The sequence below is a fragment of the Agelaius tricolor genome, unplaced genomic scaffold, assembly GCF_023055355.1.
Source record: "Agelaius tricolor isolate 1412-34295 unplaced genomic scaffold, bAgeTri1.0.p SCAF_3, whole genome shotgun sequence".
Taxonomy (NCBI): domain Eukaryota; kingdom Metazoa; phylum Chordata; class Aves; order Passeriformes; family Icteridae; genus Agelaius; species Agelaius tricolor.
This window is the reverse complement of record NW_027269263.1, coordinates 17562501-17578178: the sequence shown is the minus strand read 5'-3', so window position 1 is coordinate 17578178 and position 15678 is coordinate 17562501. Positions and strand designations below refer to the sequence as shown.

General features: G+C 42.3%; 1 protein-coding gene across 5 annotated transcripts in view; it reads left to right on the top strand.

The window, feature by feature from the left end:
• The window catches only part of SYN3 (synapsin III), a 193278-nt gene that overhangs the window by 34720 nt on the left and 142880 nt on the right, over window positions 1–15678 (top strand). For all 5 annotated transcript variants that reach the window (XM_071422733.1, XM_071422734.1, XM_071422729.1 and 2 more), the window contains 2 exons: window positions 2429–2486; window positions 12072–12163. In XM_071422733.1, the coding sequence (XP_071278834.1) occupies window positions 2429–2486; window positions 12072–12163 (150 nt within the window). The remainder of the gene's footprint in view (window positions 1–2428; window positions 2487–12071; window positions 12164–15678) is intronic.

The window sequence follows — 15678 nt, the reverse complement described above, 5'->3', positions numbered from 1 at the left end:
TCTACTGCCCAGGGGCTCCAAAACCCCAGGTGAGAATTGAAAACATCACTCCATCCATTTCAGAAATGTTTCAGTAAGAAATGTTTTATTCTTACCCTGGTCTTTGTCAAAATGATGGGCAGGCCAAAATATTTGGCTGCAAATCGCTTAGCACCTGTAGTCTTCAGAGACATTCAGAGCAGGTTAAGCTTCCTGGGGGACTGTTTTGGGAAGAAAGTGATATATTTTACTGTTAAAGGAAAGTTCTAGGGACACTGGATGAGACAACCTGTGTGGAAAGAGGGATAGGACAGAGAGGTCACACAGTGTCTAAGCTGAGGTCCCTTGTACCACTCCAGCAACTCCTAATGCTGGGTGCACCCTCTGTGTGACCACCCATAAGCCCAGCCAGTACTGCAGAGAGGAGAAAGATGGTTTTGTGTGGAGGCTAATTTCCTGGACCAGGCAGTGGAAGCCCCTTTGATGCCTCTGAACCAGGCTGAGGACTGTGGTCAATCACACTTCATTACAAGCTGAAGCAAAGCATCACCAAGGAGTTTGCAACCAGCTGGTCAACAAAGAGGAGAGGCCATAGAGGGAGGAAGTGTGTTCCATAAATGTGGGTAAGGAATATATATTATGAGCATGCTGGCAATAAAAACAAACTTGTACCAGGGAATAGCACGCCTCAAATTTCAGAGCAGTTCCTGTGAGCCCTCTGAAAGCTTATTGCAGTTTTTAAGAAGTCACTGGTTCCAGCAATATCCCCAATGTTTAGGAGTGAGGAATGTTGCCAGACCCTCTTGAGCCATGCCTCCAGAAATTTAATAGAATTATTAAGTGCATTTAGAGTTCCTGTTTATTGTTAGAGGCATGATGTCTTAGCATGTCTGCTGAGTTGTTTTTTTCATGCAATACTCATAAATTAAAAAAAAAAAAAAAAGGAAAAATTGTCAGAGATCTGCTTTTTATACCAAACAGGGGTTTTTTTGAGTCACCTGGTCTCGGTTACACCTGGCTGCTACATTGTCCCTCACCTATGCAGAAGTCTTACAGGCTGATGGATTGGCTGTCTGGGAAGGGAAGTGTGATACAGCATTCAGATGTCCCTGTTAGAATTAAGCACAAGGCTTTTGCCATTTTTAATGTATTTTTCGATTATAATGAAAAATTTTTACTTCATTTTGAGCCAGAATGACAAAACAACTTTTTTATTTACACATTACATTTCTGGGGGTGGGGAGCATGCAGCTATAAACTGATGTGATTCAGCCATGGGGAAAATTGCCTTCCTACTGTCTCTCTTTTTTTTATTGGAACAAATAGACACATAGTAAAAATGCAAGCCAGCTTTTTTTTTTTTTTCTCATACTATAAAATAGGGAGCAAAGCCGGCTTCCCCTCATTTTCCTTTACTTCTTTATTCTGTCCTTTCTTTGCCAATTGGAAACAGACCCCAGAGTTGCTTTGTCTCTGGAAACAGCTCTTGTAGGGCTAAACTGTTTTCAATGCTTTCCAAATAGAAGAGCCCTTTGGAGCCTACATGGCCTTCTGAAAGTTTATAGGGGAGGAGAACAAAATAAATTCATATTTTCTTCTGTCAAGCTTGTTTGGTGAGAGGAAGAACTGGGGAGAAATATTCTCTGCGAAATTTATATTGGCAATTTCCCCACTGATGAATCAATATAAGGGGCATTATGCATAAATATGAATACAAAAATCTAAAACTGCCTTTCCTTTTCCTCTGTTTTCTTCTCCAGCACTACTGACAGCCTTCCCCTTGCATGAATTACCTACTAGAAGTGCTTTGTTGTCTGCATAGTGTGAGGAGATAGGAACAGAGGTGATGGAAGGTGTATGTTCTTCTCACAGCAGTGTTCAACCCCAAAGCAAACACAGTTTCTGTGTTCAGGAGAAGAGATCCTTCATCAGTGACCCTGTAGAGATGCAGATACAGTTTCCCTAAATCAATAGCAAAAAGGAACAGAAGTGGAAAGCTGCTCTGGAGTGAGAGAGCATGAGAACAGGCTTCACAAGTACTTCAGCTGTGATGATAAAGCTCCTTGCTCAACATCAGAAGAAATTCCCAATGCTGTGCCATATGTTGTTCTCCTTTTACAGAGTAAAGATTGAGTATTAAATGAGATATAGCAAGGAATCACTGATTAGAGTTGTTCCCTGGAAAAGATTAGGAGAACATTTGGTTTTCAGTTTGAGAATTAAATGAAAAAGTAACAAGCCTTGAAGGAACTTTCCAATGTGGTTTTCATCTGGCTTGGAAGGTTTCTCCTGGAGAACAGAAAGGTAAAAGGAGATAGGAATTAGAAAAACATGCTGTGACCCGGATAGAAATTCTTCATCAAAAAAGGGAAATGCAGAAGCAAAACTGTATGTAATGAAAGCCCAAAATCTTATTTAACCACGTTTATCTCTCTTGTTTCTTCTGCAGGGCCAAATATTTCCAGGGGAAGAAGGTGAATGGAGAATTTGATATCCGAGTGGAACAGGTCAGTGCCAAGTGAATTTCTCTCTAAGGAATGTGGACACAGCTAGGGAGAAGTAATCTGTCCCAGGAACAGTATTGAGGCTCATAGCCTGTTTTTTTTATGTGCTCCATTGGGCACTGGACACATTCTGTTTCCCTGTTAGCCTTGTCACCAAATACTCATTTCAATTGAAACCTCTTCATGTTGGGGTCTGTCCCCTCCTCTGTGTGTTGGTGCAGTGTCTGTCAAAAAAAGTCCCATATGGACTGAGACTGGATGCTGTTGCCAAAAGAGAAATTATTATTAATAATAATCATCTGCACGCACCCAACTTGAAAGCAGGCATAAGAAGAGAGGGATGTAGAGATAAGAAGGTGGTCCTGAAGGAACCATATGCTTGTTTTATACTCATTAGGACTATAAAAATGTTTGGGTGGGTAAAGAAAGCTGCTGAATGTTGTTTGAATGACCTGATATTTCTGTTTTTATAAGGTTGTTGATTCTGCATCGTGTGCGTGTACAGATTATTAGTGCAGTGCTTTTGAAGACTTTTTCAGGACCCCCTTGCCCTTGAAAAGGTGTTTCTTTTCTTTTCAAAGGGGTCCTGTCCTGTTGTCTATGACTGTTCATGAGCACACATGTTCTGATCAAACTGTGTCTGGGACAGATTTTTCTTTTTTATTGATATCACACTTGTCAGTCTGGGTGGTATTAGCAAGAATAATTCTTCCTGGCATTTCCTTATCAAAGTCTTTATTTTGTTGTCAGCTTTAGCAATTATCCCAAAAGAGAACTGGAAAAATTTACAAATTTACAAATCATGCTACTCACTTAGAAGCATGAAACCAAATAATTTAGGTTTTCCCTTCAAGCCTCTTCATCATTCAAGGTGGGTTCAGCTTCAAAGCTAGACTTGGTACTCTTCAAAATGGCCTGTTAATTCCTTCCCAAACCTCCAGTCTCTGCCTTTCCCCTCATAATCCTTCTCCTCAGATGTTATTGCACTTGAAGTCCTTATAAAGGAACTGCCTTCAAATGTTTGGTGAGTGCAGAAGGTCAGGAATGGACTCCTGATCCTTTCTGGGGGATCAAGCTGTGACCCTTGTCACCATCACAAAGTAGCTTATCACGTGTCCCCACGGGCTCTTGTAGGGAGGCTTTCCCATTTTACCTCTTGAAATCCTTCACATAGGCTGAATACCCATGTTCCAGATGACGGAACAAATGCTCCAAGCAAAGACCATAATGCAATTTCCCTGGTGCCCCTGCAACTTTCATTAAATGCCCACATAGTGACTGCAGCATTGCCTAAGGGAATGAAGCCCCCAGTGGGTAGGAGAGTTGAGGAATGGAAAACAAGGATCCTGGCTATTTCCACTTTTCCCCTCCCTGCCAACTCAGATCAGGCAGCCCAGCCTCCATTTAGTGGGCGGGGAGCTGCTCTTGACTCCTGCAGACCTCAGAAGAAGGGATGATGACTTTTCCCAGCTGGACCACTATCTCTCCAGGGAAACACAGAGGCTGCATTGTCAAGGCCCCTCTTGTGTATTGTTAGGTCAAGAGAGAGGCACTGATTCCTTCAGACTCTGGCTTTTTCTTCCCTTCTTATTTTGTCCATCCATCCTTGCTCAGTATTTCTTGATAGTTAATTTTCACTCATTGCTTCTACCCTATTTATTTGGAGCCTTCCTAACTTCACCTCTTCCTCAAGCAGTCCAGGAGCCTAAGCTGTTGTGGGAACTGGTCCCCTGAAGTTGAATGTTGACCCTCTCTACCTGAAAAATGAATGTTCTTCCACAGTTTTCTTTAAAAAATAAAAAAGAAAATAACTGTGTTCATCAACATGGTCCACATCTTTCTCTGTGAGTTCCCAGCTCACAGCCCTCACTCCTGTAACTCTCCCCCACGTGGCACACAGACTGTGCCATGGTGCACAAGCCTTAACCTGGCTGTTCAGTTCTGAATAAACTCTCCATCAGAGACTTCGATTCTTAAGCACCTCTTGAACCCTGAGCATTTAGTCTGCTCAGTAAGTTCATTTAGTTTTTCATTTTTCCATGTGATCCTGTATCAGATAACCACACATTATTAACTCAGCCAGAAATGCAGTTTGCCTTAGGAACTTTTTTTAGATTTTATAGGCAAAAAAACCACTTTTGATCTGAAAGGCTAAATAACAAAGAAGTTTGAATGGCAGAAAGCAATGAAAGGAAATATCCAAATGTTAAATACTCTTGGAAAACCACACTGGGAAAAAGCCATTGCCTTATTTTTACTGCCCATGCTAACTCTTTTGCCATTCTTCCAGGATGTTCAGTAGCTGGTTTGAACTTTTTCTCTCCTCTTTCATATCCATCTCTGTTACATTTTCATTCTTTCTAAGCAAGCCATTTTAGCAATCTGTAGGGGAAGCAGAACAGGATAGTAGGTGATATTTTTTGAAAGCCGTGACATCACTTATTTGTAATGGAGCAGGAGTGCTGCAAGCAGCAGTGTCTCTCCCTCTCTCAGCTATCTAATCTGGTTGTACACCCCTACCAACTCCCCAGGCTGCCTCCCATCTTCTCTGAGGAATGCAGGACATTTGTGATCATGCTGTCCTGCTCTGTCTGTCCCCCACACCCAGCTCTGTGGAACGCATTGGCTCACTTCAGCTGAATTCCAGAAACAGGCAGATGTTTGAAGGTACTAAGTTTCTGCAAGAGGTGAATCCAGTTCATGTTAGACACTGGGTAATACACAGGGAAGAGACTGTGAAATGCCATCCTGCTACTCAGGGAGCTGCTTCTGCAAGTCTTAGCTTGTATGAAAATAGGTTTCATGGACTCTCCAATAAGGTTTTCTGGTTCTTTGGCACAGAGTGAATTGCATACCTTGCTAGCAAGCCCAGGCCCTAGTTCTTCACATCCATTATTCCCAGGAAGAGACAGGGGTTACTGTGGGCATCACCTGGTGCCAGTGGATGAGGAGAGAGCTGGCAAGGACACTGCAGTGTGCACACCACTCTCCTGTCATTCATTAAAATTAACGTTTTGTTAATTTTGTTGACTTTGTTTCTTCTCTTCTGATCTTCAGTGTAACACTGAAATCATATTTATAATATGCTTTAAAGGCTGAAGGATTTATTATTGTCGACCATTTAGTGAAATCGGGCAAGCAGAGCCTTTGCTTTCTTCCTGCTGGCTGGAGGGAGGGAGGGAGGTGAAAGGCTTTGGTGGTGTAAAGCCAGTTCAAGCACTCCCCTGAGTCATGGCCTCTTTTTCTTTGGAGGCAGCTTGGATTACATTTTGCTTGTTTGGGTATTTTTCCACTTCTGTACCAATGATAACTGTTCATGAGACTGATTGAAACACTGATCCAAAAGTGAAAATCTGTTTGACCTATTCTGATCAAAACCCTGATGGTTTAAGTTTTACTCAGTATGGGTAAAGCTCTAAGCTTTAAGAGAACAGCTGAGTCTAAAAATACTATCTCTTATTTTATGCTAAAAATAAGCTGCTTAAATTTTGATCCACATTGTTGCTTTTACTTCTCTGGTGATTTCTAGCTTTCAGATCTGCAGTGCATGCATCTCTAGTTCTTTTCTCTAGAAATACAAATACTAAAAAAGTTCTTTTAGAAATGAAAAGCATAAGTTTGAATAAATGGCTCTAAGGCTAAGTTGAACTTAAAGAAGAATCTTAAAGTGCCACAGGAGTGGACCATATTGCTTTTAGTCTCTCACAAAAAAAAATTTTGCTTTTATCTCCTCAGTTCTTCATTGGCCAGCGGGCAGGAGGCATTAGGAACCACAGTGTACTGAGGAAGAGGAGGAATTATACCATAGGCCTTATGCTCTGTCAGATGTTTTTCTTCATTAGAGAGAAACTAATTCAGCACCTCCTTCCCCACCCTCTCTGTGCTGTCCCAGAGGAAACTAAACCTTGTGTGCTCTGAGGATTTCGGAGGTTTTCCATTTGGATCATTACATGCCTTGTGTGGGGTCCCCTTGGGCATGAAACGTGCCCCATGCCCCAGAGGAATGCCTCATGGCCATATATCCCCACAGACAAGCAGAGAGGGTGAGAGAGATGGGGCTGAGACGTGACAGCCCCAGACCCATCAGACAGACATGACCCTGAGGGTGGGGGGCAGATGAGGGGGACCCCTGACGCCTGTCTGGAAGAGTGATGTCTGCAAAGCAGGACATGTGCAGAGCAGGGTCACTGGGATGGCCATGGAGATCTGGCTTATGAGAGGAGAGTGAAAGAGTTCAGTTTGTTTCTCCTGCCATAACAGAGCATAAAACAGACATGAATGCTTTTAGTAAATAACTTGGTGCAGGTAAGGGTTTCATGACACAGTGCTGAGCATAGCAAGGGATTAAACCCTATGGTTCTGATGGGCTTTTCCAGTCCTGTGCCCTGCACAGACCAATGAGGCACACAGCAGGCAAGAGCAAGCAGCACCTCTTAGAGAGGGTCCCCCACTTTCAGGGTACCTTTCCTGCAGGTATTTCCCAAAGGAATTTTAATATGTTCAGAGACATCTTTCCTGGCATTGCCTAATTGATGGTGGAGTGGGGTGAAAAGTGTGAAAGAGGAGTCATGAAGCCCAAAGGTCTATCTACATTTTTATCCCTGATGTTTGTTCACCCTTCTCCTTCCTACCATTTCCTTGCTGTGACGAGGTGGGTCCTTCTGTCTGTCTGACACACATTTTTCTTGCACAGCTCATTCACTTGTTCCCACTGTTCAGTTTATTTTCAGGGAATGATTATTCAGTGAACTCCTATGTACATGCTTCTGGAAAAGTCTTGTGGTATAGATTATGACTCCATTGGCAGCATTGTCAGGAAAAAAGTTATACTTGGCAGTCACAGAAGATAATTGTAATACAAATCATGAATTCCAGCTCCATTGTACTTCCCGCCCTGAAAAGGTATTTTCATGTGTGGTGTAAAATGGTCCTTTCAAAAGGTAGAGGCTGACAGGTCTGTGTGTGATGAAAGGAAAACTAGCCTCTTGTCAAACAACACTATAATTTTTATTCATTATATGTTTAAGGTTTGGGTTTTTTTCCAGCTGAATGCCAGAAAACAGTTCAAGAACAGCAACAGGGTTCTCATAGCTTGCCACATGCAAGCATTCAGAAACCATGAATAAAGGGAGAACTAGCAAGAATTACTTTAAACTCATTATTTTCTTAAATGAATACTATCTTCTTTTTTTTTTTTTAATTTTCATTGGCTTTTGGAAGTTTACAGAGTTCATGGTTTTGAGCCATTTCCTGGGATCAAAATATTTAGAAATGTGCTTTTTCTAAACCTTAAATTTTCAGGTAGTCACATAACTTCTGAAATGAAAACTCAAGAGACAATTCTGAATGCCATCAGAGCTGATGCACCAAAAGGTGTTCTCACAGGTGAAGGCATGTGGCCCTTCAGCACCAGCATTATCTCTAGCCTGGGAGAATCATCCCAGCTTCAGGACTTGTGAAGAGCACTTGAGGAAGCTGCTCTTGGAGCCATAAAGCAATATTCGCATCATGGATGGACTTTCTCCATTCTTTCCTCCCAGAGAGCAATCCTAGTGCTGGGGAAAGGTGGGAAGGAGGGTGCCTGCCCGAGGGAAAATGTCTCAGGAAAAGACAGGAGGAATCAGGATGTGTAATCTCTAATTCTGCATGCATACATAGCCTCAGCCCTCATCCCATAGGCATCCAAACTATCTGCCCACCTTTCTGCCTGTGCAGGATTTAGGGATTGCTTACTTTCCCCATGGGATGCTTGTAATGGTTGTAGTGAAATGTGCTGCTTTAGGAATGCAGCCTGATGTGGGCCCTTCCTTGTACATATTGGAAGATCCACCAAAAAATAAGGCATAAAATCCATGAGGAATGTATGAGATTTGATTTTACAGTAGCAATTCCTCATCCCAAGTGCCTAAGCCATGGCACGGACCAGGCTAGTCAGTAGGCCAGACAAAGCAGTACAAGGATTACAGTGGATCTCAGCCAGAATATGAGTTAAAAAATAGTCACACTGCTGCATGTATGACAAATCCCTACTCAAGCATATGGTTGGCAATTTTACATATGGAGGAAGTTGTGGACTTGCCAGAGAAAATCCCTGTGACAGCAACAACTCTGATCAATTCACTGAAAAGATCACCTAACCTACAAGAAAATCTTGTAAGAATGGGACTACTTTTGTCTAAAAAAAAAAAAAAAAAAGGAAGGGCAAGTCTGTGAGGAATAAAATAAGTCTTCAGTTTCTGCAGAAAGAAGTAATGGACACAAAAAAATTGCTGCCTTTAAAAGTAAGGGGAGAGATTCAGATTGGGCTTTGGGAAAATTTTCCATTGTTGTTAAGGTAGAGACTCCCTGCGGAGGTTCCTCATCTATGGAAGACAGAAGAAGGTTATGTAGTATCAGCACACAATGGCAGAGGCAGAGCTGGTCATGTCTTAGAAAAGAGAGAAAGACTATGTGATGTCTTGAAGTCCTTCCAACACAACTTTCTGTTATTCTGTGAAAAATGCTTAAAATACACCTTGAACACATGGTTCCCCTAAATCACTAACAGGCATAGCTACCAAGCCAGGCATTTCTACTATTGCATGATTGAAAATGAAAGTATCTTCCTGTTTTAATATCAGGAAACAGAAATAGACACTCTAAAATAGCCCACCAAAAAGATCTCCAGCACACAGAGGACACTGATGGAAACTGAGAGTACCTTAAGGTTTAGTCGAAATGATTTGGAGAGTCTTCCAGTTCTTAATACCTGAAGGAGGCATTTTTGACAGAACTGTGATCAAAGTAGCTGTGGGCATCATCTCACATCTGAGCCTCACAGAGGTATGAAATATTTCTACTCCCACAGACTTATTAGATTATTCTTCAAGACAGATTGTGTCACGTTTGTCACACATGGTTTGCTCTTGCCCTGAATGTTTTTGCAGCCACTGGCACTGCTGCAAAGTATAAAACACCATCAGGCTAATGCAAGGCCACCTTCTATTCCATGATTCCTAATGCAAATGACTCTGCAAGGCCACGGAGAGCTGGGCTCTCCTGTTTTATGCATAGTTACCTGTCACTCTATCTGCATGGGCTGCTTTCAAAGACCTCTTTGTCTGCAAGGTAAACTCAGGCTGGAGATGATCTCAGAGCTGAAATCCCAGCCAAGGGAAGTCATCGGGCTACAAAACCCACAAAGTTAAAAATACAGGGAGCACTGGAAAATCAACAGGAAACAATTTCTGCTGACTGAAGGTTTTAGCCTTCTTCCAAAAGCCAGCTAGCAGCGGCCTGTTGGATAGAACAAAGCAGCTACATGAAAGGAGCAGCATTCCTTAACTTTGTCTGTTAAAGCAGAAGTGAATGCCAGGCAAAGGTCAGGATTGTCCCTCAGCTCTGATTGTAGATCTGGACGTTTGGGAGTGAGATAGCTGAATCCCCCAGACCCTCTCTAAACTTCTCTCTCCTTGCCAGTGTTCCCTGGACAATGGTTGCCAAAGTGGATTTCTCCTTTTCTTCTGGCTCTTGACATTAGCAGGGCCTGAAATTGGTCCTGGCAGTTTGGCATGAAGTACTCACCAGCTCGGGGGGTTCTCAGGCCTGTTTGCAGGTCAGGTGTCTGAGCACAGCTTTGTCGGCCTGACTGCCTCAGGGAAACGCCTGTCAGACCAACTTAGTCAGACTGCAAGTGTCCTTCATCAAATGAAGACTGCCCATTTTCACTCCCAGCAAAGAGGAGGGTTAAGCACTTTACTACAAACCATCATGGAAAAAAACTTTGGAAGAAAAGCATAAAAAACATGAAAACACAGACCTAAAACTTCCCTTTCTTGCATTGGTGTTCACATCAGATGATGCATTCCTCAGCAACAATAGCTGGAGGTCCAGTTCGACAACACTCTGCTTTCAGAATGAGACATCTCTGAGGCATATGGAGACACAGAGGTGGAAAAAACATCCTTTCATCTCCCCAGTCCACAGAGCCTCTGCAGCTAATGTGTAAACTAGCAAGCTTGCCATGACCTGTTGGGGAGATCACTGATGGTGCCCAAAGCATCTGATCTTACTGAGTTTGTCCAAGGTGGACTCCTCTCTCCCTAGGTCTCCTGAGATTTTCAAATGTATAAAAGGCAGGTGCCTTTCATGGGTACATGTTTGCTCATCTCTGATCTGATAGGGTCACTGAAGAAGCATGGCTGTGGCCAAGGCAACACAGTGCAATCTCTCATGAGTAAAACCCAGGCAGTCACCTGAACCACTGCCAATCCCTCCCTGTGAGCATGTCTGTGTGTGTGTTTGTGTTTGAAGTAGAATTTATTTCTCAGCAATAGGAATTTTCCCCCTCTTTTTATTGTAATTGGGAGTTACAATGATGTAAGATCGTGTAAGGGTGTTGCTTTAAAAAGTTTACGCCGAGCTGCAGACATGAAATCTCATTACATCATCGGGTCACCAGTCCACAGCCATTGCTTTAAAATTACATGGATTTTAAAAGGAAAGTTGGAAATTATTTTTTCATTTGTCGTCTGGCCTTTGAGCCTTTACAGGTGCACCAGTTCTCCATTGGCAAGTTTTTTCCATGAGTTCATGAGGACAAAACACTCATTTTTTTCCTTTTTTTTTTTAATGCATAAAAGTTGTTCCTGGCACTATCTTTTGGTTCCAACTAATAGAAGTAGCAGAAGAACATTAAACAGTACAAGGATCTCAATAAAGTCATAAGTATTAGCAGCACCATCTGAGTGCTCTGGTATTAGACAGCTACTGGTTAGAAGACGAATTTACTCCTGCCCAGCCTTCATCATACTAAGTCTGAAAAAAGGCCTTAAAAGGAAGGGGAAAAAACTGCTCAAAGGGAGAAGACTAAATTTTCTGCCTCAAAAATTGAAACCTGTTTATTTACATTTATCATAATCACCCCTGTATCTTTTGCTCCCCATGGCTGAAATATCCCTTGCCAACTATTCCAGCCTTGCAAGTCATGCCTCTCTTAAAATACAAAGTGTTTTAATGATTGAGCAGCTCTCTTAATAACTTACCCAGCTTTGCTAACTCTTTAATAGTAAAAAACTTAGTAAGCAAATCACATCAGGTGACCTCTGCTTATCACCTTCCTGCAACATAATGAGGTTTAAAAAGGTTTAAATCTTTTGTATTAGGTTTATAGCTGGCCAGTGGCATGACAGCCAACTCAGACATAATTCTAAATGAATGTCTCCAAGTGGAAACTTGGAATTTGAATTCAAATGACCTAACATCTTTTCATTATTATTGTTATTGTTTTTATTATTCTTTCCTGTGTGCATTTTTCAACCTGCTCATTCTTAATTCCTTCAGTACTTATTACTGCAATAAGTCTAATCCTGTGTACTTTCACACCCCAAGTGGCTCCTGCCATAAATACTTCTACAGTCTCTCAGGGAAAACCAGCTATAATTGGATCTCCAGTTGCCTCACAGAAAAAAAAAAATTAAAAAAAAAAAAAAAAAAAAAAAAGAAAAGAAGGAAAGGCACATTCCAGACAAAGAAAATTCTGCGTCTGTGTCTGTGTGTTTGTGTTTCTGCCACCCTTGAGTAACAGTTTGTCCTTTTGCTCCATTCCAGGCAGAGTTCTCCGAGTTGAACCTGGCTGCTTACGTCATGGGTGGCTGCATGGTGGACATGCAGGTGATGAGGAATGGCACCAAGGTGGTCAGGTGAGGAGCACCAGCTGGTCTTGGAAACTGGGCTTTGTGGATCAGTGTTGGGGCAAGCAGGTTGGCCTCACAGTGTGACAAATATGTGAAACGGGCAGCACAATGCTGGTAGCTTCAAGGATTCTTGGAAGTGGTGAAAAGACTGGCCAGACTCTGGTGGGTTTGTATGAGGTCTCAGGTGCACATTATGCCAGTCATTGTTTCTGGTCTAGACCCTTCATGCAACAGCAAATGCCTCCTTCTCAGGTTCTTTTTAGCCTCCAGTCTCCCAATAAAAGGGACAACAGATCGTCTTCTCCCTTGATTTTTCTCTCCTCTGTCAACTAACCCTCATTTTAAACAGTGGCTCCAATTCATTAGCCTGCCTGTCTTGGGCCCTGATCCCAGTGGACTGCCCTTGCAGTAGCCACTAAGCCCAGATGACCAGATCAAGAGCAGCCCCGAGAAGAAGGACTTGAGGGTGTTGGAGTATGAGAAGCTTGACATAAGCCAGCAGTATGCTCTCACAGCCCTGAAAGCCAACCACATCCTGGGCTGCCTCCAAAGAAGTGTGGCCAGCAGGACAAGGGAGGGGGTTCTGCCCATTTGCTCTGTTCTGGTGACCCCCCACCTGAAGCACTGTGTCCAGCTCTGGGGCACCCAACGTAAGAAGGACGTGGAGCTGTTAGAGTGAGTCCAAAGTAGGGCCCTGATTACCATCAGGAGATTGAAACACCTCTCCTGTGAAGACAGGCTGAGAGTTGGGGTTGTTCAGCAGAGAGATGAGAAGAAGAGACCTTATGGGACCTGCAGTATCTAAAGGGTACTACAATAGAGTTTTGCAAGAACATGTAGTGATAGGACAAGGGGGAATGCCTTTAAACTGAATAGGGGTGGATTTAGGCTATATACCAGGAGAACATCCTTAACTGTGGGTGTGGTGAGGCACGGGCACAGACTGCCCAGAGAAGGTGTGGATGCCTGGCAGCATTCAGTGTTGGATGGTGCTTTGAGCAACCTGGTCTAGTGGAAGATGTCCCTGCTCATGGCAAGGGGGTTGGAGCCAGGTGACCTTTAAGGTCGCTTCCAATGCAAACTATTCTGTAATTCTAAGATCCTGATTCTTGTAGCCTGATTTGTTCCTGAAATAGCATTGTTTTCTTTATGGGAGATGTGCCAGTGCTCTGGCATTGCCCTGTGGTATATCTCAGAGGTAATACCTATTTCTGTTTGATGGGGATTTCTGTCCTACTAGCATTACTTCATAATTGCATTCATTGCAAGCAGACTCTTTTCCCAAGCAATGCTTCTCCAATCACACATCTAATTCATTTCCCAAAAGCATTGCTCCCCTTCTTTCAAACTCCAGAGTGACAGCAATTTGGAGCTAATGTTAGATGCATCTTTACAAGTTCAATGTAAAGAATAGTGTCACATCTGTGTAGGATGCCTCTTCAACAATATTACCTTCCACCCTATTATTCCCAAGCCTTCATCTTTATGGGTTCCTGTCATTACAACTCTACATTTCATCTTTGATACAATAGCTTTTCTCTGTTTGTGTTGAAATCTCATTGTTGTTCCAAATTAATTATTTTAGCCACCCTGCTTCTTTTTGTACAGTTCCTTTGCACATTTTGGTGTATTCAGGATCTTTGAGTTTAATACTGTTGACATATTTAATCAGTGCTTTTGTCTGTTTGCAACTAGTTCAAAGTTAGAGGTAGAGACACATAATGTAGCATGCAGTGATATTTTTGAAAGGGATTATTAGAACAGCTAAAAACTGTAATTTTGAGCATGCTGGCCTCTGTTTAATTCCTCAAAATCTCATTTCCAGTCCAAACAGTGCAAAGCAAAACATGTCACTGTCAACTGTGGTCCATCAATTCATTTCAGGACTTGACATCTCTCTTAGTACATCCACAAATCTCCATTTGTTCTTTGGTAAAATTTCACGAGCCTCTGCTAAAAACCTTTAAATCTGTGTCTGTTACATGCATTTGCTTTCTCCCTGTCTGTTTCTGAGTGAAACAAAGCATTATGTCCCATGAACCAGCCGCTGGAGCACTCATCAGACAGTGTGCAGTGCTAATGCACTCCTGCGTTCGCTTGCTCATGGTGCTGGAAGGTTTCCCAAGAACCATTTCCTAGGTTGATCACATCTTCATTTTCCTTCCTGTGTTTTTCCTCCCAAAGCCATTCATACATCTGGCAGAAAGATCTTGAGCTATTAAACTGAAACTGAAGACAAAATTTATTTTACAAAACTGTCTGGGGCATGGTGTTCATGTTTCTGCTCACAGTGAACACACAGGTATTCCTGCTACCATTTTTGCATGGATATTTATATGTGAATTACGTGGGTTTTTGAATGGCATTAGCTCAGGAGGGGTTTTTTTTTTGTTTGTATTCATTCCTGCATGTTTAAGGACACATTTTCATTGTGGGAAGCAGATTTGGTAACTATATACCTGTCTGGATTTGCATTTTATATAGCATATGCCACATGCCATAATCCTTGCAACCAGCAAATATTTGTTTACAGCCTGTGCTATTATGACCCTGTTGTGCCCAGCTCAGTAGTATAAGAGCTTAGGTCTGCCAACTTCCATAGCCACTCCCAGAAATACCCTAGAAGGTATAGAAATTAAAACTCTTTTTCACTTTAGAAAGCAAATTGTGGAACTGAGCTGTGTAGAGGTACCTCAACCCATCCACATGGGTACAGCTTCTTCCCACTTCCTTCAAGTCCCACAGTCCCATCCACAGCCATGTCCTGCCTGGCTGCAGACACCTTTCAGAGTGCCCAGCCACAGGGAGACACCTTCAACTCATATGCGTGCACCAACCCTGCTGCTGCTGTCACCTTTTTTCCATCACTTATTTGTCCTCTGTTAATAATTGAGCAAAACATTCAGTCAAAAGTCAGAATGCTTCTACATGGTGAAATATAGTACTCATCATATTTTTCAAATTCCCAGAATCATGGAAATCCCACTGACAATTTATAAGGAGATAAATACAACACCATCTTGCTAACAACCACGTTTGGGACTCCCTCCTGCAGGAGCCCTGCCTGCTTCACATTCCTCTTCAAAGGGAGAGCAAAAGAATGTAGCAGTTTAGGGGAAAGACAGTGAATATACTACAGACCAGTAGATTTAAATCACTGAAATAATAAATTTCTTAAGACCAACAATTCATATTCATATTCAGCAACCACTGGGCTGCCCTCTCCAAATTGACATTACATTTACTGATAAGCTATCTAACAATTTCTTAGCCTATTAAATTCCATCATTTTGGAGCAGGTCTCCTAGTCCTTTCTGTAAACTGGAAATACCATATGGCACCTGTAAAGCAAAGTTTAAACCAAAGGGTTTTTTTCTGCTGATCACTTGGTATTTTCTGACACCTTGGAATTAAGGCTTTCTTTCACACCCCACGTCAACTGATTTGAACTGCACCAGGAAAAAATTATGGTTCTTTTACCAGGAAGATTAATTCCCTTAGTAAGAAGGTATAACTGTCCT